Source organism: Equus przewalskii, chromosome 6, assembly GCF_037783145.1.
Source record: "Equus przewalskii isolate Varuska chromosome 6, EquPr2, whole genome shotgun sequence".
Lineage (NCBI taxonomy): Eukaryota > Metazoa > Chordata > Mammalia > Perissodactyla > Equidae > Equus > Equus przewalskii.
This window is the reverse complement of record NC_091836.1, coordinates 97,295,261-97,321,531: the sequence shown is the minus strand read 5'-3', so window position 1 is coordinate 97,321,531 and position 26,271 is coordinate 97,295,261. Positions and strand designations below refer to the sequence as shown.

General features: G+C 38.8%; 1 protein-coding gene across 6 annotated transcripts in view; it reads left to right on the top strand.

Moving 5' to 3' along the window:
* DCDC1 (doublecortin domain containing 1) overlaps positions 1-26,271 on the top strand; it is a 443,558-nt gene that overhangs the window by 58,486 nt on the left and 358,801 nt on the right. For all 6 annotated transcript variants that reach the window (XM_070626537.1, XM_070626535.1, XM_070626540.1 and 3 more), the window contains one exon: positions 16,146-16,239. In XM_070626537.1, the coding sequence (XP_070482638.1) occupies positions 16,146-16,239 (94 nt within the window). The remainder of the gene's footprint in view (positions 1-16,145; positions 16,240-26,271) is intronic.

Genomic DNA, 26,271 nt, shown 5'->3' with positions numbered 1-26,271 from the left:
ACAATATTTTATAAGATATTTAGATTGAAGCCAGTCTAACCTAGTTTCAAACCTCAAATCTGCCCCTTTTCATTTTGAATAGCAGTAAGACCTAGAAGCACCCTTGCTCCTCAAAAGAATAAGTAAAGTCTGAAATAACTGAGATTCACTTTAAAAGGATCCATGTACATTTTTAAAAGCAAATCTGGATGAGCCTAAGAAAAATCATGTAACAATCAAGCAAACTTTAAAAAACAAATTTTAAAGTATTACTTGTCATATAAATGCATTTTTTAGAAGGTGCTTGTACTTCCCAGATCATCTTTGATATTAAAAAAATATGGAGAAACTAATGGAAATTAAAAAAAGAAGTTTTTAAAGATGAGGATTTTTCAGCCAATCTTAAAGCAATCTAATAATAATAATAATAACTAAAATTTATTCAATATGTACTAGAGAGACAGTAAAACATAGTCAAACTGTCCAGGTTTTAATCCTGGCTTTGTCATCACTGTCCGTAAGACATCGGACAACTTAGCTTCTCTGAGCCTCAATTTCTTCCCCTAAAAAATGGGAATGACAAACATGAGGTTCCATGTGATGTTATGTTGGGAATACAATGCTTGGCACTTGAAGGTTCCTAGTAAATATTTGCCATTTTTATCTTTAGGACTCATAAATACACATCTAATAGTTAGAAATTATTTTTCTTATTAATGGGAAACATTTATTATGAAATAAAGATAAATGTAAGTCATTTTGTTATGCCAGACTATTTTCAAAAAAATATTGCTTGAAACAGGTGAATAGTTGACTAGATATTGGAAATTTTTATCAAAATATCTATTTCCTCATTTACTTCTTTTTGTGTAACAAAGAGCATTACTGAGGAGCTGGGAACATAACGAGCATTACTGAGGAGCTGGGAAGTCAGATTTTATTTCCTTCTTATCTGCAGATTTGGATTATGAGTAAAACAAAGGATATTACACACACCGAGCAAATTGCTAAGGCAAGTTGTAGCATCTTCCCTGGAGATTTTGAAAAATAGAGAAAATGGAAATATCTCTTGGATTGTTAAAATGCAGTCATTCCTGGAGATGGAAGCTAGATTAGATAACCTCTTGAGTTCACTTCAGTTCAATCTCTGTAATTCTGTGCCTTGGTGGTAAAATTCGGGTTATAGTCACCCTTTCAGATTACATGTTCTTAGATGAAAGGTTGAGTGTAAATAAAGAGATCACTGCTGCTTTGCTTTTTGACTCTAGAGAGCAGTTTACTTAAAACTGGATGATCAAGGAATTCTTCAGCTTATTATTTTTTCTTCTTACAACTTGTAGAATTTAAAGAACCTTCACAATTTATAAAACTCGGATAGGACATGATTCAGTAATAAATGTTTTTATAAATATGTGTCTAAATATCACTTTTAAGAATGAGGTAGGGGGCCAGCCCTGTGGCCAAGTGGTTAAGTTCACGTGCTCCGCTGTGGCGGCCCAGGGTTTCCCTGGTTCAGATCCTGGGCGCGGACATGGCGCCGCTCATCAGGCCACTTTGAGGCGGTGTCCCACATGCCACAACTAGAAGAACTTGCAACTAAAATATACAACTATGTGCTGGCAGGGATTTGGGAGATAAAGCCGGAAAAAAAAAAAAAAAGATTGGCCACAGTTGTTAGCTCAGGTGCCAATTTAAAAAAAAAAAAAAGAATGAGGTAAAGGAGAGGAGGTAACAGAACTGGTCTTGGGTGTCAACAGCACTTTCTGTAGGGAAAAAAATAAGGCTAGCTAATTATTTTGTAGATAAAATTTAAATTTTGAAAACCCTTTTGATAATCACAGGATAATGCTCTATTTGTAGATTAAATACCAAGTCAGTTATAGGAATAAAAAGGTGACAGTCATAGAAGAAGCAAATAATGTTTTCTTTTATGATAAAGCCTTAGGAATGTCTGGGACTAATAGGTATTTTTAGATTATTCCTAAGAAGTATGAAACCTCAGTAGAGTGTAAAGGACTGTAATATGGGGGCGATGACGGCAGTGGAGGAAGAGTTATAGGTGGTAAAATGGGGCAGTTAAAGCATGGAAGTCCTTTCTGGGCTCAGAATGGAGCCGGGGGAAACAGCTGCATTTCAGTCGTAAGGACAAAATCAAAAGGATATCCACTCATTTATTTTAGGAAGTTAAGTGATTAAGAAGTTTGAGATGAGGGCCAAAGTGATATAATTCTTTGCTAAACTCTAGAATACCAGAACTGTGACCCGTGCCTTGGAAACTTGAATCAGATGGCTTTAACTTTTACTTGGTGTGGTTTCAGTAACCACACAGCACCTGCTGCTGTGGAATGGGCTCAACATATATGTCCATGGGTTGAAAAGGTATTAAGAAAAATTTGTGGACACAAGATGCAAAGTAATTGGAAAGTGAAAAATGTCTGCTCCGGACACAAATTTTTAGGGTCAGCATTGTGGTGGATAAGTTTGATTTTCCCAATTATCTCTTGATTCATTGTCAGAGAAGTGGTATTAAGCTGTGTTGATTCTTATATTATCCAGGATAGCATCTCCTTTATAAGAAATCTTTATTTTTTTCTTAGCTGTTAATAATGATATCTTATTTGTTTTTTGCTTGGCTGTCTATATACTATCACTAATGGCATGAGATTACAATGGTGAAGAAAATGATGGAAAAGAGAATAAAATGCATGAAACAATGAAAAAGATCTGTCTCCTCAGTCCGGTTTGAATTGATTGTTCTCTGTGACCTCTGTCTGCCCTCGGACCTCCCTTCACCATCCACCTGGGGATTATCTTTCCCTCTCTCCTGTTGGATCCCTCACTCCTAGTTCCCTACTCTTCCTCTGTCTTTGTTTACTCTATTGTGCACATATTCCAGTGGCTTTCTGAGAAGGAGACCATAGGGGTAAATGTGTTGAGATTGTGGGAAATCCTTCTTTCCTCTAAATATTAATGCTCCCTTGTGTCTTGTTTCCAGTGTTGCTCTTGAGAACTCAGATACCGTAATGATTCCTCATCCTTTGTAGGTGACTTGCTTTTAATTTTTCCTCTCTGAAATCATTTAGAATCATCTCTTTGTTCCCAGGGCTCAGAAGTTCTTTTCAAGATGTGCTGGATACACAGCATGACTTTTCAGTCTGAAAAGTCTCATCCTTCTCTTTTGAGAAATTTTGTTGAACTTTTTCTTTGATATCTTTTTTCTCTACTTTTTCAGTTCTGACTTTAGGGAACTCCTCCTCTTATGTGTTGGTTTTTCTAAATGAACTTCTGCTTTTCTTGTGGGGAGATTTCCTTATCTTTACCTTCAATCCAACGAGTCCATTGCCTCTGCTCCCCGCACTTGCTCTGTTTTCTCTGAGTATTTGTGTTGTTGTTGTTTCTGGTCTTTCATGTTTTGGGCTTTTCTCCAAGATGAGTTAGCCTTCCCTCGGTGTTTAAAAGTGAAGAGCTGAGACTTGACTGAAGAGCTCCTGGGCACAGGTGTGTCTTACTGACGGAGGGGTTTCATCGGCAAGTGTTTTGACTAGGCGTGTCCTTTTTGGGAGGTCCCTAATTGTCAGTGTGTGTCTTTTCTCTGGAGCTAATCAGTTTCTCCAGATAGAATCTGCCAATTTGAGCAGTTTAGTGGAGAAGGGGGCTAAGAGTGCACTTTCAGTCTGTTGGTTTTCATTCAGTTCCCCTCTTTTCAGTCAGGTACCCTCAGCCTCCACTCTGCCTGGTCCTCTGACTCCACAGTCCTCTGGATGAGCCCCTCCGAAGCTCCCATCTTCTGTTCGGACGGCAGAAGTACAGCTGCCTGAGTGCTTGGTGTTGGGAGGGGCTCTCTGGGTTTAACTGCTTTTTATAGAAATAGTCAACTTTGGGGCCGGCCTGGTGATGCAGTGGTTTACTTCGTGCACTCTGCTTAGGCTGCCCTGGGTTCGCCAGTTTGGATCCCGGGCATGGACCCATGCACCGCTTATCAAGCCATGTTGTGGTGGAGTCCCACATACAAAATAGAGGAAGATGGGCACAGATGTTAGCTCAGGGCATCTTCCTCAGCAAAAAGAGGAAGATTGGCAGCAGATGTTAGCTCAGGGCTTATCTTCCTCAAAAAAGAAAACAAAAGAAAAAGAATAGTCAACTTGTTTTAGCCCTACTTCTTAAACGTACCTGAAGGCTCAAATTTCTGAGCCTTTCTGCAGTTCTGCAATACAGAGCAAGTTTACTTCTATTAGCTTAAGTTTCAACATTTCTGGTCTGTTAAATTATTTACCACTTAATTATCTTTCTTTTGGCTTCCAGAATTTTTGTTATTGTTATCTCCTTTTTGATTCTCTCTTTTTAAATGGCAAGTGTCAATCTTTTATTTAACATTGATAAAGCTGGGGTTTTTTAGATGAAAAGATAATTCTAATATCCTTTTCCTACCCCAGTGGATTGTTTTACCCAGTTGCTTGGGGTTTGTACATCCCACTTTGGAAAACATAGTTTCAAGCTACGTGTATGAGAACAGGATGCTTCCTTCTGTCATCTGGAAGGACTATATGCTCATAGGCAAGGAGCCTGCAACATTTCTCAAAGCATGGGCCACACAGCGCCTGCGTCAGAATCGTCTGGACTATGTGTTAAAAATTCAGACTTCCAGGCCCCACCCCAGGCCTGTTGAATTAAGAATCTCTTGAGTGTGGGGCCTGGGGATCTGACTCTCAACAAATGTCTCCAGATAATTCATAGCCCCACTAAAGTTTGAGAATTTTTGTTCTGATGTTCTAAAACTTCAAACTTCCTAATTAATGGAAATCTTCACAGTCTCGTTTGTTCTCCTGTACTTCTCATGTGGTTCAAGAGAAAGGAAATGAGTTGTGTGACAGAGAAAACAGGTTATGGGAGAGAGATCACTGGTTGCTAGGTTAGAACTAGCAGAGCGAGCTCAGAAACCAGGAAGGGTCTGCATGTTAGCAGGAAGGGAGTCATCTGACTTAGAAAAAATAAATATTCCCTTAATATTTGTATGTAGACATATTTCATTGTAATGACCTTCTCTGTTATTACTGAAAAACCATGTAAATATTGAGGGAATTACTCATATATCACTGTCAAGGTGTAAATAAATAGTAGACTATGAGATGCCTTAAACCAGAGGAAAATCCAGACTTCTATGATAGTCATCATTTGTTAATTTGAAAAATAGCTCAATAAGCCTAAACAAAAAAAAAAGCTTATAGGAAAATTTTCAAGTTTAAGAAAGTCCCAATTCAATTGAAAAAAAATGCAACATGTATAGTATGATTATGATGTTCACATGCCAATCAGCAACTATAACAGCAATGATTTTCCCAACAGTGCAGGTGAAAGAATTGAGAACATGTTAAGAGATTCAGAAGAGAGCACCTGGAGTAACAAAGTTTGATTAAGGATGCTCAACATAGATTCCGACAGGGGAGGTCATGCATGATTATTTATGTTGCAAGTTCTTTAAAGAGCTTTTTATGATATATGAGAAAAAGCCCTTTGATACTGTTATCATTTTAAAAATTAGTCTAATGTTCACACCAGGGATTAATATCAGATTAAAAAATAAGAAACCAGATTTTTAAAAGTATGGAATTTGATAATATAGTTTACTCTCAAAAGGTCATGGATTAGCCAATTGTCTTCTATTCATTTAATGGGAATTTTAGGGTTATACAATTAGATTATTTCAGAATATTATAAGCAATTATTCAGTAGTCAGAATTTTTTTTTCTTGACTGAAGTCATAAGGAAGAAAACATGTAGATTTCCTTAGCTGAAAGAAGACGCATGAGAATTTTCAGTCTAAAGATTTATGTACTTTACGGATGGTAGTTAGGGCAGAGCTTTACGTCAGGCCTTACTGCCCCCAAACAGTTGAGACGTAAGCATGATATTAAATCTGAAAGGTAAAATTTACTTTTGTTCTTTTATTAAAATTATCTTATAGTTTTTATATTTACATTTTATATTTTTAATATTTTTTAATTTTTAAGAACCTATAACAATAATGGCTAAATTGAAGGTTTTATTAAATTAATTTCCATACATATCTTCCCATTAAAGTGTCTTTGATGAACTTTGTCTAATTTGGGGACGTTAGAACCACAAAATTTTATGAAATCATTTGATTAAGCAACTCAGAAAACTGAAACGTATGGAAGTTAACCACCATAGCCAAAGTGGATCAACTGGAATAGCTAGGACTAGAATCCATTTTCTGAGTTGAAGAACAATATTTTTTTCATTATGTGAAACTGCCACAAATACTCTTTTTCTTATGGTTTTTTTTTTTTTTTAAGAAGAAGATTAGCCCTGAGCTAACTGCTGCCAATCCTCCTCTTTTTGCTGAGGAAGACTGGCCCTGAGGTAACATCTTCCTCTAGTTATATGTCGGACGCCTACCACAGCATGGCTTGCCAAGCGGTGCCATGTCCGCACCCGGAATCCAAACTGGCGAGCCGTGAGCTGCCGAAGCAGAACATGCACGCTTAACCACTGTGCCACCAGGCCGGCCCCTATGTTTTAATTCCTATGTGTCCTCACTTAGAAATTAGTTAAAATAACCATTAAAGAAAATATGAGGCATCCGTTTACAGTCATAACACAATAACTAGTATCAGACTAGCATCCCATTTTAGACAACTGGAACCTGAACAAAGTGTCTGAGACAGCTATTTTTAGACATTAGGCAGTGAGAAGCACCGTACTATAATGCCTGAGAGAAGAGGACAAGTTCAAGTGAGTCCTACAATTTGCCCCATCTTTATACACCTGCGGGTGATTTTCAGACTGTGGTGTAGGGAGACAGAATCCAAGAAAAACACAGCAGTCTCCACAAGCTGAAGAGAAAGACATCAAAATTCTGGGAGGCTGAAATGGCCGGAATTTACCAGAAAATGCCATAAATGAGGGAGCTCTTTGAAGAATAATTTCTAAAATTTACCTAGAGGTCCCCTTGTGTCTTTGGCTGAGTATTAAGTTGCTCCTCCACGGGCCTGGCACAAACAGCTACCAGGGAAAGGACAGCTGACAGGGATGTAAAAAGGAAATAGCTCTGTGCATATGCACAGAGTAGGGGTGTTTGGGACAACACTGAGAGTAAGCTCAGGGTGGGGGACATTTAGTTGTGACCAGTCAGAGGGAAGGGGTTTTGTGGAACATGTGGGGAATTCATGACGATCCCAGAAAAGGTAATCATTATCATGGAGAAAAGTCAATCAATAGAAACAGATCCCCAGATAGAGTTAACAGTAAAGGGCATTTCAGAAGCTGCTCTAAATGTATTCAAGGAATTAAAGAAAAACATGAATATAATGTGAAGAGAAATGGACACTAAAAATGAACCATGGAAGTAGTAGACCTGAAAAATACAATGTGTAAAATGAAAAAAAAAAATACTGAATGGATTTAACAGCAGATTAGACATTAGAAAGAAAAGATCAGTGAACTTCAAGACAGGGCAATAAAAACTATCCAAACCGAAGTATAGAGAAGAAAAAGGGAAAGTCTGAACAAAGGCCTGAGTGTCAGTAGTTGGTGAGATTAATGTCAAGCAGTCTAATAGATGCATATTTGCAGCCCTAGAAAGCCTGGGGAGAGGGTGAATATATTTGAAGAAATAACGGCCAAAATTTTTTCTGAGTTCATGAAAAATATCAAACCACAGGTCCAAGAAGCTCACTGAAAGCTCAAGAAATGCAAAGGAATTAGAATAGCCAAATTTGAAGGACTTGCACTACCTGATTTCAGCATTTTTTAAAGCTGAAATAATCAAGAGAGAATGGTATTGGCATGAGGAGACACATAAAGAGCAATGGAAGAAAACCGTTCAGAAATAGACCCACACATATAGGGGCAAATTCTTCTTGATAATTCAATGGGGAAAAGATAGTGTTTTTGACAAATATTGCTGAAAATTGAATATCTGTGTGATAAGAAATTACCTCCATCCCTATCTCATACCATCACTAAACTTAATTTGAAAATTGACTCTAGATCTAATCATAACAAAGTAAAACTATAATAGTTCTGAGAGAAAACATAGGAGAAAATTTTTACAATCTTGTGGTAGGCAAAGATTTCTTAGATAGGACTAAAGAGTATGAACTAAAACAAAACAACAAAACAAAAAGGATTAAATGTACCTTATCCAAGTTTTAAAAACGTCTGTTCCTCAAAAGACAGCATTAATAAAATGAAAAATCCAGCCACAGGCTGGGAGAAAATATTCAGGAAACACACATCTGACAAAAAACTTGTATTTAGAATATATGAAGATCTCTGACAACTCAATAGTAAGAAGACAAAAAATTAAAAAAAGTCAAAGAATTTGAACACTTTACTAAAAAAAGATGTAGAAATTGACCATAATCACATGAAAAGATGCTCAACATTATTAGTTATCAAAGAAATGCGAATTAAATCCACAATGAGTTACCAGTGCACACACATTAGAATGGCTAAAATTAAAAAGACTGACAACACTAAGTGTTGGTGAAAATCTGGAGTAAGTGGAAGTCTCCCAGATAGCTGATGAGAATGCAAAATGATGTAGGCACATTGCAAACCGGTTTGGCAGTTAAAAATACACTTATCACACAATCTAGCAACCTCGTTTCTAGGTATTTACCCAAGAGAAATAACATATGTCAACACAACACATTCTAGGTGAATGTTCAGCTTTATTCATAATAGCCCCAACTAGAAACCACCCAAAAGTCTATCAACCCGTGAATGGATAAACAAGTTGTGGTGTGTCCATACCAAAGAATAATCTTCAGCAATAAAAAGGAACAAATATTGTGGTAAACTAAAGAGGCCAGATATGAAATATTGCTGTATGATTCTATTTATACAAAGTCGTGGAACATATAAAACCTATCTCTAGTGACAGAAGGCAGTCAGTGGTGGCCTGGGGCCAGGGGCACTGAATGGTGATTGGGAAAGAGCATGAGGAATTTTGGAGAGTAAAGGAAATACTTTATGTCTTGACGGTAGTGGTGTTACACAGAGATATTTATCTACCTCTATTGAGCTGTACACTTAAAATAGGTACAGTTTATTTCATGTAAATTATACGTCAAAATAGTAGATTTAAAAAGCAAACAAAAATAACAATATGATTAAAATTATGAAAATTTAAAAGTAATCTGGGATATTTAATTTTTCTTAAGAAGAGATCAATTCAGAATAAAAACATCCAAGGAGTATGTATTAATAAATTACTTAGGAAATCTCTGCTGGTTATCTACTTCTCCTTCACATTTTGATGATAAAAAGCCAGAACACCTACATTTCAAATTCACAAGACATAATTCCTTTTTCAAACCATTGTCATGTTCATTACTAGTAAGAGCAAATAACTAGATTTGGCATGCATCCTATAGTCTACTTTTATGAGAATAAGACAAGTAACAGGCCAGTAAATTTATCTCCAGGATTAAGTCAGAAGAGTATCTTTAAGCTACTTAATAAGATGGATATAAATTCAGCCCAATCTCCTGGCATCTTCAGGTTAAAATAATGATCATAATCTTTATTATGAATCATTATAAAAGGTTGGTCTTAGCAGAGAGGCATGCTAAGTGCATTTTATTACATTTTAATTCTTTGAAAATTCATAAGGTATTTGACAATCTTTCAGTTATCTCCCCAAAAATGTCTGTAAGAACAGATTTCCTTTCTCAAAATATTTATGGTCTGTAGTTCTCTTCTACTGAACAAGTACAATTAATTGCCGAAGGTGAAATATTTTTAGTAATGCAATGCATTAACTTCATTAATTATCCATTCATTTTCACAGTTTTCAGCTTGCTAAACTTCTTCTGGAATTCTTCTCTGGTGTCTTAATTAAATGATTTGCTTTTTAGGTTTCTATAGTGAATACTGATGTAGTCTATTTGTTGTACAAACACTCATTGAGTTGGCTGAAACAACCTTCCTCATCTAAGGAATCTGGGCCCCAAATTCTTTTCTCTGTCAGTTAGGATGACTTTAGCTGCAAATAATAGAGAATCCTGACTCAAACAGATTTAATCAAAAAAGAAGCAGGAAATTCAGAGGTAGGGCAGCTCCAAGTGTATTAGGACAGTATTCCAGTTATGTTCTCTATAATTTTATGGGTTTTGTGCTCTTTCATATGTTAGTAACAGGATGGCTGCTACACAGCCTGGTACAACTTTGTCCATCTCTTCCCTATGCCTAAAGAAGCCTTTCCCAGAAGCCCTTCCCCTTGTCGCATTGGCCAGAACTAGATTGTGTCCACCCCCAAAGCATTCACTGATGAGGGGCACGGGCTCACCTTAATTGACTTAGACCCATCCAGATGACTGCAGTCTTCCTGAGTCAAAAGGAGGAAGGGTGAACTCTTAACCCAAATCAGGGCAGCAAGGATGAGGTAGAGATGGATGCTGGGTGGGCAACCAAGAGTATTGCTGCAAAGATGAAGAGGTTTTCATAGGACAACACAGGGTTGGTGCTCTGGTATTAAAGAGAATTCGTTTTATTAGAAAATTTTTTTCTGGAATTACACATACTTTAGTTCTAGCATAATTTTGTAAAATTGGTCAGAAATTTTATTTGCTAGGTTTATCAGACTCTTAATAACAATATAAAATTCATGATGAAATGAGTTTAAATTAGACATATATTAGCTTTTCACTCATTCATTAATTCATATTTTTATGCCTCTTAACATTTGCCAAGCACCTGGATATAAGAATACATAAAAGCAGCCATGGTCTTCTTCTCATGGAGCTTTTAGTCTAGTGGTGGGGAAAGACATTTATAAAATGGTCGCATTATTGATTGTGGAGTAAGTGGCACAAGGAAATCTTCTGAGAAGAGAGAAGCAGGATTCATCTGAGTTCATACGGAGGATATTGAGGATGGTAACCTTTCAAACAGAGAGCACAGAATATGAAAAGACTGCATGGCAGAGTGAGTGGGGTGAATTCCATGAACTGAAAGGTCAGTATGTGAGAGACAGAGTGGCCTTTTAGGAGAGGTGACTGATTTTTGCTTGGCCCCCAGCCCCCACCCTGCCCCCACCATGAGAGCAGTGAGAAGTCATGAAAGGGGTTTTAGTTAGGAGTGGAAGAGTGGGTAACCTGATTTATGTTTTTGAATAGGTCACTTTGGTGCTCAGTGGAGACTTGATCATGTTTAATTGCCAGTGGAAAAATCTAGTTGAGAAGGAGAACTTGAATATACAAGAAATGGTGGATAACGTGTCCTGCTTTAAAAGTTGACAGCAAACGTGGTTCAAAGCATAGGGGGAGTATTGGCCTGAGATAGGAGCAGGGACTCCTGTAATAACTAGAGAGTAAAGGAGAGGATGGGGTACAAGTGGGGAGGCTTGTGGCTTTGGTAGCAGGAAGATGAGGCTTCAGTTTTCTCTCTGATGTAGGAAGTCATGCCATCTGCCAAAAATAAAGAGGGAAGTAGGGGAGAGGAGGCTGGGTGGAGACAAGCAGAGCAGAGATGGTTTGAAATATTCATTGTGTCAAGTGGAAGAGAGATTTGACCAAAGAAAGGAAGTAGAAGTGACCAGGCAATACTGAGGGACCATGGAGATTGGTGACCATGGATAATAGTAATGCTGATGTGTTCATTTGTGTGACTTTCTCCAAGAGCACCAGGCTTCTTGGTGTGCGCACAGAAAGTGGATAGTAAGGGTCACCCAGAATTAGGATCTTTGTGGCAAAAGTTACCCATGATTGAGGAAGAATGGCTAGAATGAGGAAAGCTGGCACTTGGAGGTCAGGACCCTGAGGGGGTGGGGTTTGTTTCTTTGTTTAATAAGGGGATTGGGAGAAATTATCTTGAAGTGGCATTGTAAGTAACACCCCTTCCCAAACCCGAGGCTGTGTGACATGAGAAGGTAAGATCCCGGCACCTGAGAGGGCTCTGGGGAAGTCAGTGAGCTCAGGGGAAAGTCTAGTTTCCTTTAAAAGAGCTTGAGGGTCTAGTCAATTCTGGTGACTGGGGAAGGCTTTCAGAGTGCACAATGCAAAGGTTTCAGAAGTGGATGAAGGAGTTGAGGCTGCTGTATAAGGGACAAGAAAATACAGAGCTTTCTGTGAATGATGCAGTAGACCGGGGTAGGCAGACCTTTCTGTAAGGGCCAGACAGGTTGGCTTTATGGATCATAAGGTCTGTATTGCAACTACTCAACTCTGTTGCCGTGGTGTGACAGCAGCCATAAAAAAGGTGTAAATGAACAGTGTGGCTGTTTTCCAAGAAAACTTTATTTATGGGCACTGGAATTTGGATTTCATATACTGTGAACATATATATATATAATATTATGAATCTCCTTTTGAGTATTTTTCTTTTGACAATTAGAAATGTACAAACCATTCTTAGCCTGTCCACCAGCCAGAAACAGTCTGCGGCCAGAATTGGCCCATGGTGTATAGTTTGCTGACCTCTGCCGTGGAGGATCTTTTGAAGAGAGTATGTGGACAGGTGTAAATCAGGGCTTACACTTCCGGACATTGACTCATAAAAACATGTTAAAAGGTGTCAAGATTCTCTGTCTTTAAGGAGGATAGACCTTGTTGGGTCTGATGGCTTGTTGACTGACTGGCCCGCTTGGCCTGGGCTGATGTTGAGCTAAGCATACTCTCTTACCTGGACTAGGGTGGTGGCAAATCAGACCCAGAGGCTGTAGGCTATGTGACCCAACCGCTGCCATGGTGGCCATTCCCGGGGCTGCAAACTCTGCCCCAGGTGTGCCTGGGGGTGGAGGTGACTCCCAGAACTGGGAGCAAATGGCTTAAACTAAAAAGAGTTTGTGGAAAATCTCTTCCCATGTGCCTGTCAAGACGAGTCTGGTTTTACAGCATGATGGATTTAAATTTCAGTATCAGAAGCTACAACCTAAGCTGTAAGAAATTAACAAAATGTGAATTTGTGTAAGTAATATTTTAACAGACTTAACAGGTACAGATTAGTGGAAAATGGTATTTTAATTAACCTTAATATTGCAACAAGATGGCACCATTAAATATTTTTCAATTGTGAATTATAATAATGACCTTACAAACAGAGGCTTCATTTCAGGGCCTTTGACAGTAATTTATATTAATAAAGATTCATCTCACTGATAATTTACTCTGAGAAAATGATTACTGAAGGCTGGCATTGCTTAAACACTGCAAGGATCTTTTATCCTGGAAGTAGGGGAGAATGACAGTGTTGCTGATACATTATTAATTTCTAATATCTGATTTTCTAATGCCAGGTTTTAAACTGGTTTGACTCCTAAAACTTGGCTTGAACAAACATTTTTACTGATGTTTTAGGAGAATGAAAAGAGGAATCTTTGAGTTAGAAAGCTGTGTGATTTTACTTGATTGGTTTTTTTAAGTCTCAAAGGCAGCAATATTTGAAATAATTTTAAAAATCTATGAAATTTTAGTGAAGTAAATGGCACAATGTTTAAATAGCTCATATTTTACCTAGTTCAACTGATAAATTTTAACTGGAAGATATTTAGATATTTGAACCTTCACCAGTAACTAGGGAATATAATTTGTACCAAAGGACTTCATTGAGCTTTTAAATAATAAATTTGTAATGTTGAGAAATTGAGAACTGAACATAAAGAATGGAAAGATAAGAATGTGAGGAAACTAACGAGGCTCTGTCTGTTTAGGGTCTGTGGGACCAACTCTAGATTCTTATTAGTGTTCAGAGATCATTGCATAGGGAGGAATGTGGACTGAGTTCTCTCTTGACTATTTCTGTCAGGGATGGTGGTAGTGGTTGTGGTGATAAGAGGATAATTTTGGGCACAAAGTCACATGGAAGAAAGTGACCAATAGGAGAATTTTGCTAGTCAGAAACCAACTGTGTTAATTACCCAAAGTATTTTTTTAAAAAAGCGAAAAACAAGGATGGATCCCATGCCAGTGTCAGCCAATATTTTCTACTCTCCTTTCTGTCTCAAGTCACAGAAACACTCCAGTTTCTTCTTCTGATATCTTCTCTCTTATATTTTGGATGTTGTTTTCCAAGCATCTGTAGTAAGGTTTCAGTCCATGGGATGGGGTCCTAGGTGAACTTGTGTGTGGTGGTCACTAAAGAAATTGACCAGAGAGTGTGAGGGAAGGCAGGAGGAGTAACGTTTGGAGAGTCTTCCAGTCATTACCTTATTTGATTGGGTAGGCAAGGACCAGTCCCTGCGATGGGCCAGGCGGCTAGGGAGGGGCAGGGACAATGATAGTAGAGGGGCCATTCCAGGTTAGTGAGCATCATGTCTGCCCTGTGAGGACACGTGGGATTGGTCAGCAACTGAACTCCTGCATGGACGCCTCCAAGATGGCAGCTTGGAGGGCAGTGGATTTGCTCCCCTTGACAGTGTTTACAGTCACTTGTGAAGTACATTGCAAGACGGTTATTTAACTAGGTAGAGCATTGATATTGTGACTATTTCACCAATAAATTAGGGAGTTCACGATTATTCCTATAACTTCTTTCTTAATCACAAACAGATATGCCTTCTTCATTCTGAGAAAAACAGCAGTAGTACCCAGTTTCTGAAGAATTGCCCAAATCTCTGGACTGCAGCTGGTGTACAGGAAACACACAGTCCTGTGCAGGCCCACGGGAGTATGTGGCACATGGGAACACCACGGGTCACGTGTAGGAGCAGAGTGAAGTCTGAGGACCTCTGCCAACGTCCAGTAAAGGCCAGATAGTCCAAGTAAATTTGTCAGCTAGATATTTGCCTTTTCAAAGCAACACATCACTCGATATAGCAACTAGATACATCAAACCAGTCACAATGTTTGAAAGTTGTTTTCCAGACTAAAAAGAAAGCACAGCTTTCCCTCTATATACTTTAAGCTGTGTAAACACGTCCATTATCACGAAGAAAATGAGTTGGCTGGGCTAGGACTAGGACCCCGGGCTCCAGTTTTAAAGTAGGGATAAAAATGAGCAGAAATGGAGATGGGGTGGCATCAACAACGGAGAGATTTCTTTTTACCATGTGATCACGTAATGAGCATTGTCCTTCAGTAGTTCTGGGTTATGCAAAAGCAGTAGTATATTATAGCTGTGAACAGTGAAAATGGAAGACAAAGTACCTTCAATTTGGATTTGCAATGTATTGTGTATTTTTAAATGAATATGGTGAGTTTGGGAGTCACCTCCGAAAACCTGGTAAAACCTGCTCAGGTTACCTGATATCCTGGCCTCCTGTGTTGCGTTGATCTTCTCACCTGGCGAGTAGAACTTTCGCTCGAACGAGGCAGGTTTGAGTCTCCCTGATGTCAGAAAGGTGACTGACACCTTTAAAAGGGCGCATCAAGAACAGGTCAAGACATTAGAATGTTAAAAGAGCTTTAGCATATTAGAAACCACCAAAAATGAATTTGCTGGGGCCGGCCCAGTGGCGCAGCAGTTAAGTGCGCATGTTCCGCTTCTCAGCAACCCAGGGTTCGCCAGTTCGGATCCCGGGTGTGGACATGGCACCACTTGGCAAAGCCATGCTGTGGTAGGTGTCCCACGTATAAAGTAGAGGAAGATGGGCACCATGTTAGCTCAGAGCCAGTCTTCCTCAGCAAAAAGAGGAGGATTGGCAGCAGTTAGCTCAGGACTAATCTTCCTCAAAAAAAAAAAAAAAGAATTTCATGGAAAACCTTGAAATGTGGTTTATTAATTCCATTTTTTAGTACCCAAACTGCACAAGTTATTGAGGTGAATTGTGATCAGACTATATTTATAATTTATTTCAGGATACTTGGAAAGAATTGAAAAACTAAAGAAAGTACTTAAAACCTAATTTAAAAAGTAATATCCTCCCACCGTAAAATAAAAGGAAAATATAGAAAATAGCAAGAATAATATAAAAATCTCCCAGAGTTCCACCATTTAAGTAGTGCGTAACCACTTTTTAATAATTGTTGCATCTCCTTTTTCTTTTTTATTAATATTTGTGAATGTTTTTAAACTACAATGGGAATATAATTTTAACTGCCTTTTTTCATTTCATGTATTAGAAACATTTTATAAATCATCAAATTTTATTTTATAATATAATTTTTAATAACCATGTAGTAGAGAAAGGACTTTAAATGTGTATTCAATTTAGACAGAGCTTACTGTAATAAATTATTTATAGTTTTTTTTTTCCTATGTAGGTTTTAGATACTTGCTCAATGAGAATGAATCTCAATTCACCAGCCAGATATCTTTATGATTTGTATGGCAGAAAAATTAAAGATGTTTCAAAAGGTAAGTGGCAAAGATTTTGTAAACTATATGATAATACTTTGAAAGGTATTTACATAATTCTGTTTTTACTTTATACATTTAAAAGGAAAACAGATATAATAAAACAGTTTAATTAAACACGGATAAATGTCGTTCTTATACAAAGGGAAATCATGAAAGGGCATTAAGGTTTTGGGAATCTTATTTCAGCGTGTCTTGGTCCATTTGGGCTACTATAACGAAAATACCGTAGACTGGGCAGCTTAAACCACAAACATTTATTTCTCACAGCTATGAGGCTGAGACATCCGAGATCAAGGTGTTAGTAGATTCACTGTGTGGTGAGGACCCTTTTCCTAGTTCATAGACGCCTGTCTTCTCATTGTGTCCTTACGTGGAGCAAAGGCAAGGGCACGCCCTGGGTTCTCATTTTTTTTGTTGAGGAAGATTCACCCTGAGCTATCATCCACACCAATCTTCCTCTGTTTCATATGTGGGTCACCACCACAGCGTGGCTGCTGATGAGTGGTGTAGGTCTGTGCCTGGGAACTGAACCTCGGCTGCCGAAGCAGAGTGCACCGACCCCAACCACTAGGCAACGGGGCTGACCCCGGGGGTCTCTTTTATAAGGACACCGATTCCATTCATGCAGGCTCCACCCTTATGACCTCCAGGGACCATCACAGTGGGGATGAGGTTTCACAGTATGAATGTTGGGGGAGCACAAACATTCAGTCTGTGGCACAAGCTTAGATTTTTAAAAAATTGATGGAAATTTTAACCTTAGTAAGCCGTAACTTAATAAACAAAAGTAATTGATACATTTTCCTAATTTAACAGACAATTTCGATGATATACAGCTTTCAAAAGAAAAAAATGAGAAATTGTTTTCTTATATGCTCAGAGATTTTTAAATGTTTTGGTTAACTTCTAGAGGTTTTTCAGAAGTTATGAAATGTACTTTAAAACAGTTTTATTTTATGTCTGTCAAAATATGAGATATCCATCGACATTTCTAAAGACGCTGATTTGCTAGTCTCCGAAAGCAAAAATACCATGAATTCCACATTTGTGCTACTATTAAATTACTATTGGTAGTAATTACTACTATTGCTTTACTTTTTTTAAACTTACATTTTATTGCTTTAGTGGTAATCACTATTACTTTGGTGGTGCTCCTATTAGCACTAGTAGATGTGCTACTATTATGGTCCTCTCACTTCATCAAAACCTTCGCCCCATATGTCTGAAGGGGGCCGAAATCTTAAACGGCACACGTTAACCGCAAGGCCACGTCCAGACAACTGTACGTGACTTTAGGATACGGCTACACTGGACACTCCCATTTGTTTCTAATATCCTCGCTTTTGCTATATAAAAGCAAAATTTTTCCTTGATTTTTCATCCTTAATTAATACTATTGAGTCATCTTTGTAATATCTGGATATTTATTGTTTATGACTCATTTTTTCTTTGGCTAAGGATTATATGTGTGTGTGATTTAGAAAGTAAATCTATTTTTCTTGGTCATTTTTAGTGTTTGTGTTAGATATGATAATTATTTTTCATTTCAGTAGTTTTTATCTGAAGATTTCAAAGTGCTTGTAGACACTTTTCCATTATCTAGAAGAATTAGATAGTTGCTTACCTGTAAGACATATGTAACACGGAATCCTTCCTGATGGTCTTTTTTTTGCAGGGGGGGGAGGAAATATCATCCTCAAAGCTGGTTTCTTCTTTCTTGCGTTTTTGTTCCCTTCCTGGTCATGCTGGCTAACATTTTCCTTATGATTAACAATATTTTAAAATCACTCTAAACTTCACTAATAAAATAAATAACAAGTTTTCTTAAGACCCTATCCAGAGCTTTGAATTATTTCCAGCTCACCTGGATTTAAAAAATTAGATTTGAGTAAATTGCTAGAATTGAAACTGTCCGGAACCCTGGTTAAGATGAAAGATTTATATTTAGAAAGTTGGTTTTTCCCCTCCCAAACGGGGTACCTCGTGGAAAGCTCTGACTCTGAGGTGTGATTCTTCCCGGGTGCAGGGGCATTTTCACTCGTGCCTCATGCTTCACATGTCACAGGCTGTGCTGGCATCACATTTTGATGCATGCCTTGCCCTGTGTTTTTTGCATACTAATAAAAGCTCATGCCAGCTGAAATTAGCTTATGCAACTACTAACACGTGGCAGCATAACAAGTTCACTGGACTTAAAATTCTTAGAGAAGCTAATCCTGTTGGAGGAACTTCCAGTCTATAGCTCCCTAGTCACTTAACATTAGGTTTTTGCATTTCTCTTTGCTTTGTTAGTATGATTTTGTGCATCAAATGATTGAGATCCCTAAACTTTTATGTTTGATGGTGTTCTGAACTTCACCTTGGGGAGAGTCAAGTGTTATGTGAAAGTTCTTTTAATTTAAATAAATAAATACGTATGCTCACTTGATGTATGATTTTTTGGCTTCTTGTTCTGTATCACATCAGAAAAAGTCATTTAATAATGTCTGATGTTAAGATCATAGCAATTACTTTTTTTTATAAGCACAAATTAGAAGTGTAATTGTACCAAGGACTAAAAGTAACAGATACACAAAATAAAAAATTTTCTTCTATCTGTCGCTTCTTTTTTTTTTTAAAGATTTTATTTTTTCTTTTTCTCCCAAAGCCCCCCAGTACATAGTTGTGTATTTTTAGTTGTGGGTCCTTCTAGTTGTGGCATGTGGGACGCTGCCTCAGCATGGCTTGATGAGCGGTGCCATGTCGGCGCCCAGGATCTGAACTGGTGAAACCCTGGGCCGCCGAAGCGGAGCATGGGAACTTAACCACTCGGCCAGGGGGCCGGGCCCTGTTGCTTCTTTTTTAGAGTTAGATAGACTTTCAAGTTTTCCTCCTATGCTCTGAGAAATGAGCACATTGGACGTGACATTAAGCTGCTTTTACTTTATCAAGTCTAGTAAAACCTTTAAAAGCCCATAGGATTCACAAAGTACTTGTGGTTTTAGATTTGTAAACCATCAAAAATTTTAACAAAGAAATTTATATTGTGACACGTGGAAAAGTTCTTTAGTTGTGGCTCCTATATAGATCTATTCTTTGTAGAGTAGAAGAGAACTAACCACTGTGTAAAGATGCCATATGTATATGGCAATATATATATGACTGTATATATATAGTCAACATGCTAGTACAGCATTTCTGCTAGAACACAATATATGTGTGAAAATGCATTCTGCGAAATCATGCCCACCAAAATAACAGGGCCATGGGAAACTAGGGTTGAGGAAGACCATTCAAAATCTGTGCACCTTTCAAACCAGAATGCTAACTAAATAATAATTGTTAATCTAGGAGATAATGTAAACAGCCTGGTAGGCATCTCAGAGTGCTGCTTCAGAGGATGTTAAAGCTGCACAAAAACCATAGTGTGAGCTGACACGGATGGAAGTCGACTGGAGTTTCGAGCCAGTGGGGCTTCCTTTAAGTGAGGCACAGGAGGAAGGGAAACTCCCACACTCAGTCATGCAAGACGGGGTGTGCACCCTTCTGGGGAGGGAGCCCCAATGCAGCAGCCAAGCTAAGGGCTTTTTTCTCTACTGCCAAAGGATAGAATTCTACTCCTATGCTGTTGGCCTCCTTTGCCCAGGAAAAAGCACATATTCACCAGCCAAACTTCCATGCATACTGACATCATTCTTCCGCTCACTGATCCTGTGCAAGCTATTTGGTGTGGAGGAGCACGTTACAGTGCAGAGCTGTTACACAGACAGTGTCAGATTTTGATGCAGCTGTTTAATAATGCTCTCATTCCCCCAACATTGCCCGACTTTTTGTTCTCTTAACTTCTGTGGCTTAGTCATTACCTTATGATGAACCAGAGGAGTCACTCTCCCTCTTGAGAAAGGAGATCCTCAGTCTCTTAGGACTTTTGTGAGGCTGCTGTTCCATAACTAAATCCTGCTCCTTTGTGGATCCTTCTAGATCACAGTGGGCAGTGTAAAATTTACCCCAGAAGATTCTGAGATGACTTAGAATAGTGTATTAATTAAATTGACTACAAGGCTGTGCTATGGAACATTGAACATTCACTTCCTATCCCATTTCCTACCCCAAATTATGCCCAGCAACACTGTCCAAAATAGCTATCTGTTCTCTAACAGATTCTCCAGAGATTCTTCAATGAGATCCATTGACAGGATTAACATGTTTCAATCACAAAATTCCAATAACGTAGAGATAACTCAAATTTTAGTGTTAACTCCATTATCAAATTTTTGTAGAGAAATTAAATTCAAAAAATAAAATCCCAAAGAAATTAAAATCCAGAATTTTTAAGTCCACACAGAAGTGAATTCCAAAATCAAATAATCTTACCTTTATGAGTTAAAATCTGATAAAAGTTCCAACTCCTCAAGTTAAAATGGAAATAAAGTCCTGCTCAATTTTTATTCTTCCCCGTGTCAGCCCATTGGCTTCTGGCTCCTGGAGTGGATGTCATCCCTCAGGACCTCAGAAGCTGAACTGGTCTATACCAACTTTCTCAAGTGCCTACTTCCAACCAAATAAAAAGATGATCCCAACATCAGCCTCACACCCAGCATGTTTGGGACAGAAGCCAATCCCTGTTTCTAACGTGGCCATTCCAAGTGAAATGATGTTTCCAAGAGCCTATGTTTGGCATGATCCAGACCACGTGACTATTGCTAAGACCATAGCAGAGACTAAGTGAAGGAAGGCAGAGAAGAGAAAATGTTCTTTGTGTCAGTCTTTTCAAGATGCCAATTGATCTGTGCTGTTGAGTAGAGTCTATGACCTGTGACATAACTCATTGGGAAGCCATCGCTCATCAAGGCATTAATTATAGTGTTAGGTATTTGATATATCTTGAGGGAAAAGTTGACCAGTGCACACTGTCTCCTCTCTCAGAGAGGCTGCAGGAAGTGTTGGTTAAGTACTCTGATTTTGGAGCAGGAGTTCAAATTCCAGGTATACCACTTATTGAATGACCTTGGACAAGTTATTTAGTTTCTCTGAGAGTCAGTTCCCTCATCTGTAAAATAGGAATTACAGTATTTACCTTAATAGGTTGTTGTAAGGATTAAGTGAGTTATATGTAGAGTCCTCAACAAGTGCCTGATACTTGGGAAGCATTATATTATGTTATCATCATTACTGCTGCTAATATTCCTATTAATATTCTCAAAAAGGGTGCTGGCATGTTGCATTCTTGCAACATTGGGAGAGTCACACTTGTAGCAGGCTCAGGTGTGAAGACTTGTCGAGGTATTGTTCTTTCCCTTTGTAATGTATTCCAAACATCTTATGCTCTTCTCCCTATAAGTCTTGCGTTTCTGGATCCTGTGCTGAACTGACGGTGGGCTCTATCTGGTGGTATAGCATTCACCTTGTCTTGGGAGCAGTATTTTCAATGCTGGGTCACAGTGGCTGCTGTAACAGCCTCTAGCCATGAAATTGTTTAAGACTAAGAAAGCTGCTTCATGGGCACAGCTTCCCCCTCATCTCCAAATTGGTTCCAATTGGAGAAGAACTTTTGGTGGATTTCTGAATTGAACCAGCTGTTAGTGTTTCTGGGGCTCATGCTCTTAGGTGCCCAGTGAGGACCAACACTACTGCTATTTCCTCTTGAAGACATGGTCTTTCCTCAGTTTTTTTTTTTTTTTTTTTCCGTTTTTTTTTTTTTCCCCTCAGTTTTTGAATGCTCCTTGTCTTGAGTTCACCGGTCCACCTGGCACCTCTTTTTCTGCCATATTTGGGATTTGCCTCTCCTGTACATTCCTTTCAGAAGAAGCCCCTTCTCTAACAGGCTGGGGCTGTGTTGTCTGCTGCACTTGAGGACCTGCTTTTCTTTTACTTTCTCATCCATACTTGTGTTTTTCTGACATATTCCTCTCGATGTTTTTCTTGCAGGGACTCTCATAGTGAGAGAGATGAAGTCAATAAGTTCCAAGTTCGTCAATAGTGTCCTTTGTTCAAACCAGTCTTATCCATTTTCACCTCCCTGGGTTAAATAATCCTACCTAGGATGTATTTTCCCACAGTCTGACATCTAATTTAGATCTGGGCTCCTTGAGCGATTATTGTTCCGCCTGCATCCCTGTAATATAATTCATCTTGCCTTGGCCTTTTCTTAATCTTAGGCCCATAAAATTTTGGAATTCACCAAATACATTTTTTTAATATTTTATACTAATCTTCCTAGTATTCCCTTCTCCAGTTTGTTCAGATTTTACATGCACTCTTTGTCTAAGTGTCCCATCCTCACAGAGGTTGGCTCATTGCTCTTCCTGTCACCCTGTCTGTGACATAAATGCCGCTTCTTCACCGTGCTGGAATTCTGCCTCCTCTGGGGTTGTGCTGAGTTCGCTGTCCATGTCTTACCTGTACTGCTCTTCAGGGTTCACAGGGCCCCAGGTACTGTTTCTGATTTTGTGACAGTTAAAACATCTTCCCCTTTAATAAGAACCTCGTTAAGAGTAATTAGGCTTGGATGTACCTCCTGCCCCCTCCAGGCCTCAGTTTCTCTTTTTCTTTCTCTCAAATGTGTGTGCTCAGGTTCGAGGCTTACCTTTTTCTCAGGAGACCTCTTTCCTCCTCCAGCTCAATGAGCCTGTCCCCTTGATTTTCGTGCACACTCTGTGCTGTTCTGAGATGGGAGTGTGTTTCACAATCACTTCACTTCCTCCTTGATTCCCTCTGCAATCTGATTCATAGGTTTGTAATACTTTCTTTGAGTTGTTTCTTTACCTTGACTGAAGAAGACAGCATTCTTTTCATAATAAATCTGCCGCTTTTCTGTAGGTGAAGCCACAATTTGGGTTTCTGAAATTTAGAACCATGGTCAAAATTTATGTGATAAATAAATTTAGAGCCAACTTGAATTTATGGAGGTTTTGTTAAAAGCTTGTGGATAGGCCACATGAACTGAAGGATAGCTTGTCCACAGTTTCTTTTTGGCCCAGAATGCAGCTCAAAATAACAGAATGAAGGCCAGTGTTTGAGGCAAGGACTTAGTCTGCCTGTCTAGGCCTGGGACTAACAATTCAGAGAGCACCACCCTGCAACGTGTGTAGGACTCAATCGCCATTATACCTTGAAGTCTTGGCCTGCAGACTTAGCTGCAAAACACAGAAAGTGTGTGAATAAACCTTCTAATGCCTGAGTGACCTAATCCCGACCTCAGACTTGCCTGCGCCCAGGTGAGGTTCGCTGCCTGGTGCAAGCGTGAGCAGCAGCAGCCTGCACAGCATGGCAAGCATGACTGCCCAGGGGTGCTGAGGCCCCCACAGCCTTCCTCAGTGGACTAAAGCCACCCCCCCCCCACTGCCAACCCCCACTCCCTCCATGACTGGCATTTTCTGAAGGCCCAGGCTGTTGGAAAATAATCCCAGCTGCGTTTACTTGCTGTGACCCCTCAAGCTCAAAATTCTACATAGCCCTTGCTTATTATGAAATTTCAGGCCAATCTCCCTATTCTCTGTGGAGAGGCTCTTCAGTCAACACACAGCTACAAAACTGTAGATTCAACTACATGACTCAGTATAAGCTGCCAAACACCACCACAAACAGACACACAAACAAAGACCCACACAGTCCTTGCGTGTTAAAGTGTCATCGGAGCGTGAAGCCACCTAGTCAAGGCCCCCTGTGTATCTCAGTGTCTTTGTGTTATTTGCTCTCCACAATTACTTCTTATGCATTTCTCAAGGTTCCTGACCAACTTGTTCCTGTAGGTATGCACTTTCCTGAGTTTTGTGAGACTTTCTAGCAAATTATTGAACCTGAGGAGGTAGTGGGAACCAGAGAATCATAAGCAGTGGGTCAGAAGTGAGGGCAGGCTTGTGGAGTTCTGTGCCCTTGACCTTCAGTTTGATAAACTCCTTGCATTGGAGGACTGATACCCCCAATTTCAAAACTTACTACAAGTAAAGCTACAGTAATTAAAACAGTGTGGTGCCTGAATTAGCAGAGACATATAGACCTATGGAATAGAATAAGAGTGCAGAGATAAACCAATACATCTATAGCCAGTTGACTTTCAACAAGGATGCCAGGACCATTCAATGAGAAATGAATATTCTCTTCAACAAATGGTGCTGGCATAACTGGATATCCACATGTAAAAGATTGATGTTGGACCCCTACCTCACACCATATGCAAAACTTAACTCAAAATGAATCAACAACCTAACTATAAGAGCTAAAAGCATAAAACTCTTCCAAAAAGACACAGGGGTAAATCTTCATGACCTTAGATTGGGCAATGGATTCTTATATATGACATTGGAAGTATGAGCAACAAAAGAAAAAAACAGGTAAATTGGACTTCATCAAGTTAAAAAAATTTTCTCTAACAAAGGACATTATCAAGAAAGTGAAAAGAATCTACAGAATGGGAGAAAATATTTGCAAATCATGTTTCTGATAAAGGTTTAATATTAAGAATATTAAAAAAACTCTTAGACTCAACCACAAAAAGACAAACAACCCAATTAAAAAATGGGCAAAGGAGTTGAATAGATATTTCTCCAAAGAAGATATGCAAATGGCCAACAAATACATCAACATCTTTAGTCACTAGGGAAATGCAAATCAAAACCACAATGAAGTACCACTGCACACACACTAGCGATGACTGTGAAATAAAAATCACCCCCCCACACACACACACATATACACAGCCAAAATGGAAAATAACAAGTGTTGGTGAAGACATGGAGAAATCAGAACCCTTGGATATTGCTTGTGGGAATGTAAACTGGTACAGCCACTTTGGAAAACAATGTAATGGTTCCTCCAAAAGGTAAACATAGAATTACTGTGTGGCCCTGCTATTCTATTCCTAGATAAATATTCCAAAAGAATTGAAAACAGGTAAACAAATACATGTACACACATGTTTATAGCAGAACTATAGATAATAGCCAAAAGCTGGAAACCAAATGTCTATGAAAAGATGAATGCAGAAACACATTGTCGTATATACATTCAATGGGATATTATGCAGCCATGAAAAAGAATGAAGTACTGATAATGCTACCACATGCAGGAACCTTGAAAACATTATGCTAAGTGAGAAAAGCCAAATACAAAGGGTACCGTATTGTATAATTCCTTTTATGTGCACCATCCAGAATTGATGAATCCATACAGACAGAATGCAGGTTGGTGTTTGCCAGGGCCCGGGGGAGAGGAGAATGGGGAAAACTGCTTAATGTGTAAGGGGTTTTACTGTGAAGTGGTGGAAATATTCTGGAACTACATAGAGGTGGTGATTGCACATTGAATGTACTAAATGCCACTGATTTCTTCACTTTAAAATGGTTGGTCTTATGTTATGTGAATTTCACCTCAATAATTATTAAAAGAAAAAAAGAGACAAGTGGAGCAGAAGAGGTTTGCCCCAGTTGTCTCAGAGGTCATCCTAGATCAGCTGACAGCCAGCTGATGCCAAGACCAGAGAGCAAGCCCAGCCAGACCAGCAGAACCACCCAGCTAATTTGCAGACTCATGAGCTAAATTAGTGCTTATTGTTTTATGCTTCTGTGTTTTGAGGTGTTTGTTATATGGCATTATTGTGGCAATAGATACCTAATAGTTAGCTATGTGTACTTCATAAATATTGTCACATTATCTTTACTCACTAGTTAGACCACTAAATTCTTTTCCTAAATCTTAATCCTTTGTGTAGCCAAAGAGTAATCGTCCTAAAATATCCGTAACTTTTTTTTTTTTGCTCAAAACTTTACATTTCAAGAAGCTTTCACTCTCTGTATCCTGTCATTCAAGAACCTTCATTATGTGGTCTTGCCCTACCCAACCACCGTAATCACCCACATCTCACAACTCCCCACATACACCCTGTCATAGCCAGATCTGTCCCTCCAGGCGGTGCGGTGGCCCGTGCTGGGCCCGGCTTCCTTACCTTCGTTTATGCTATTTTATGCCCACTCAATAATCTCTCTATTCTTCTCCATTTATTCGAAGTTCAGCAATTTGCATCAGTCAGGGTATATTATATTATTTTGTGGT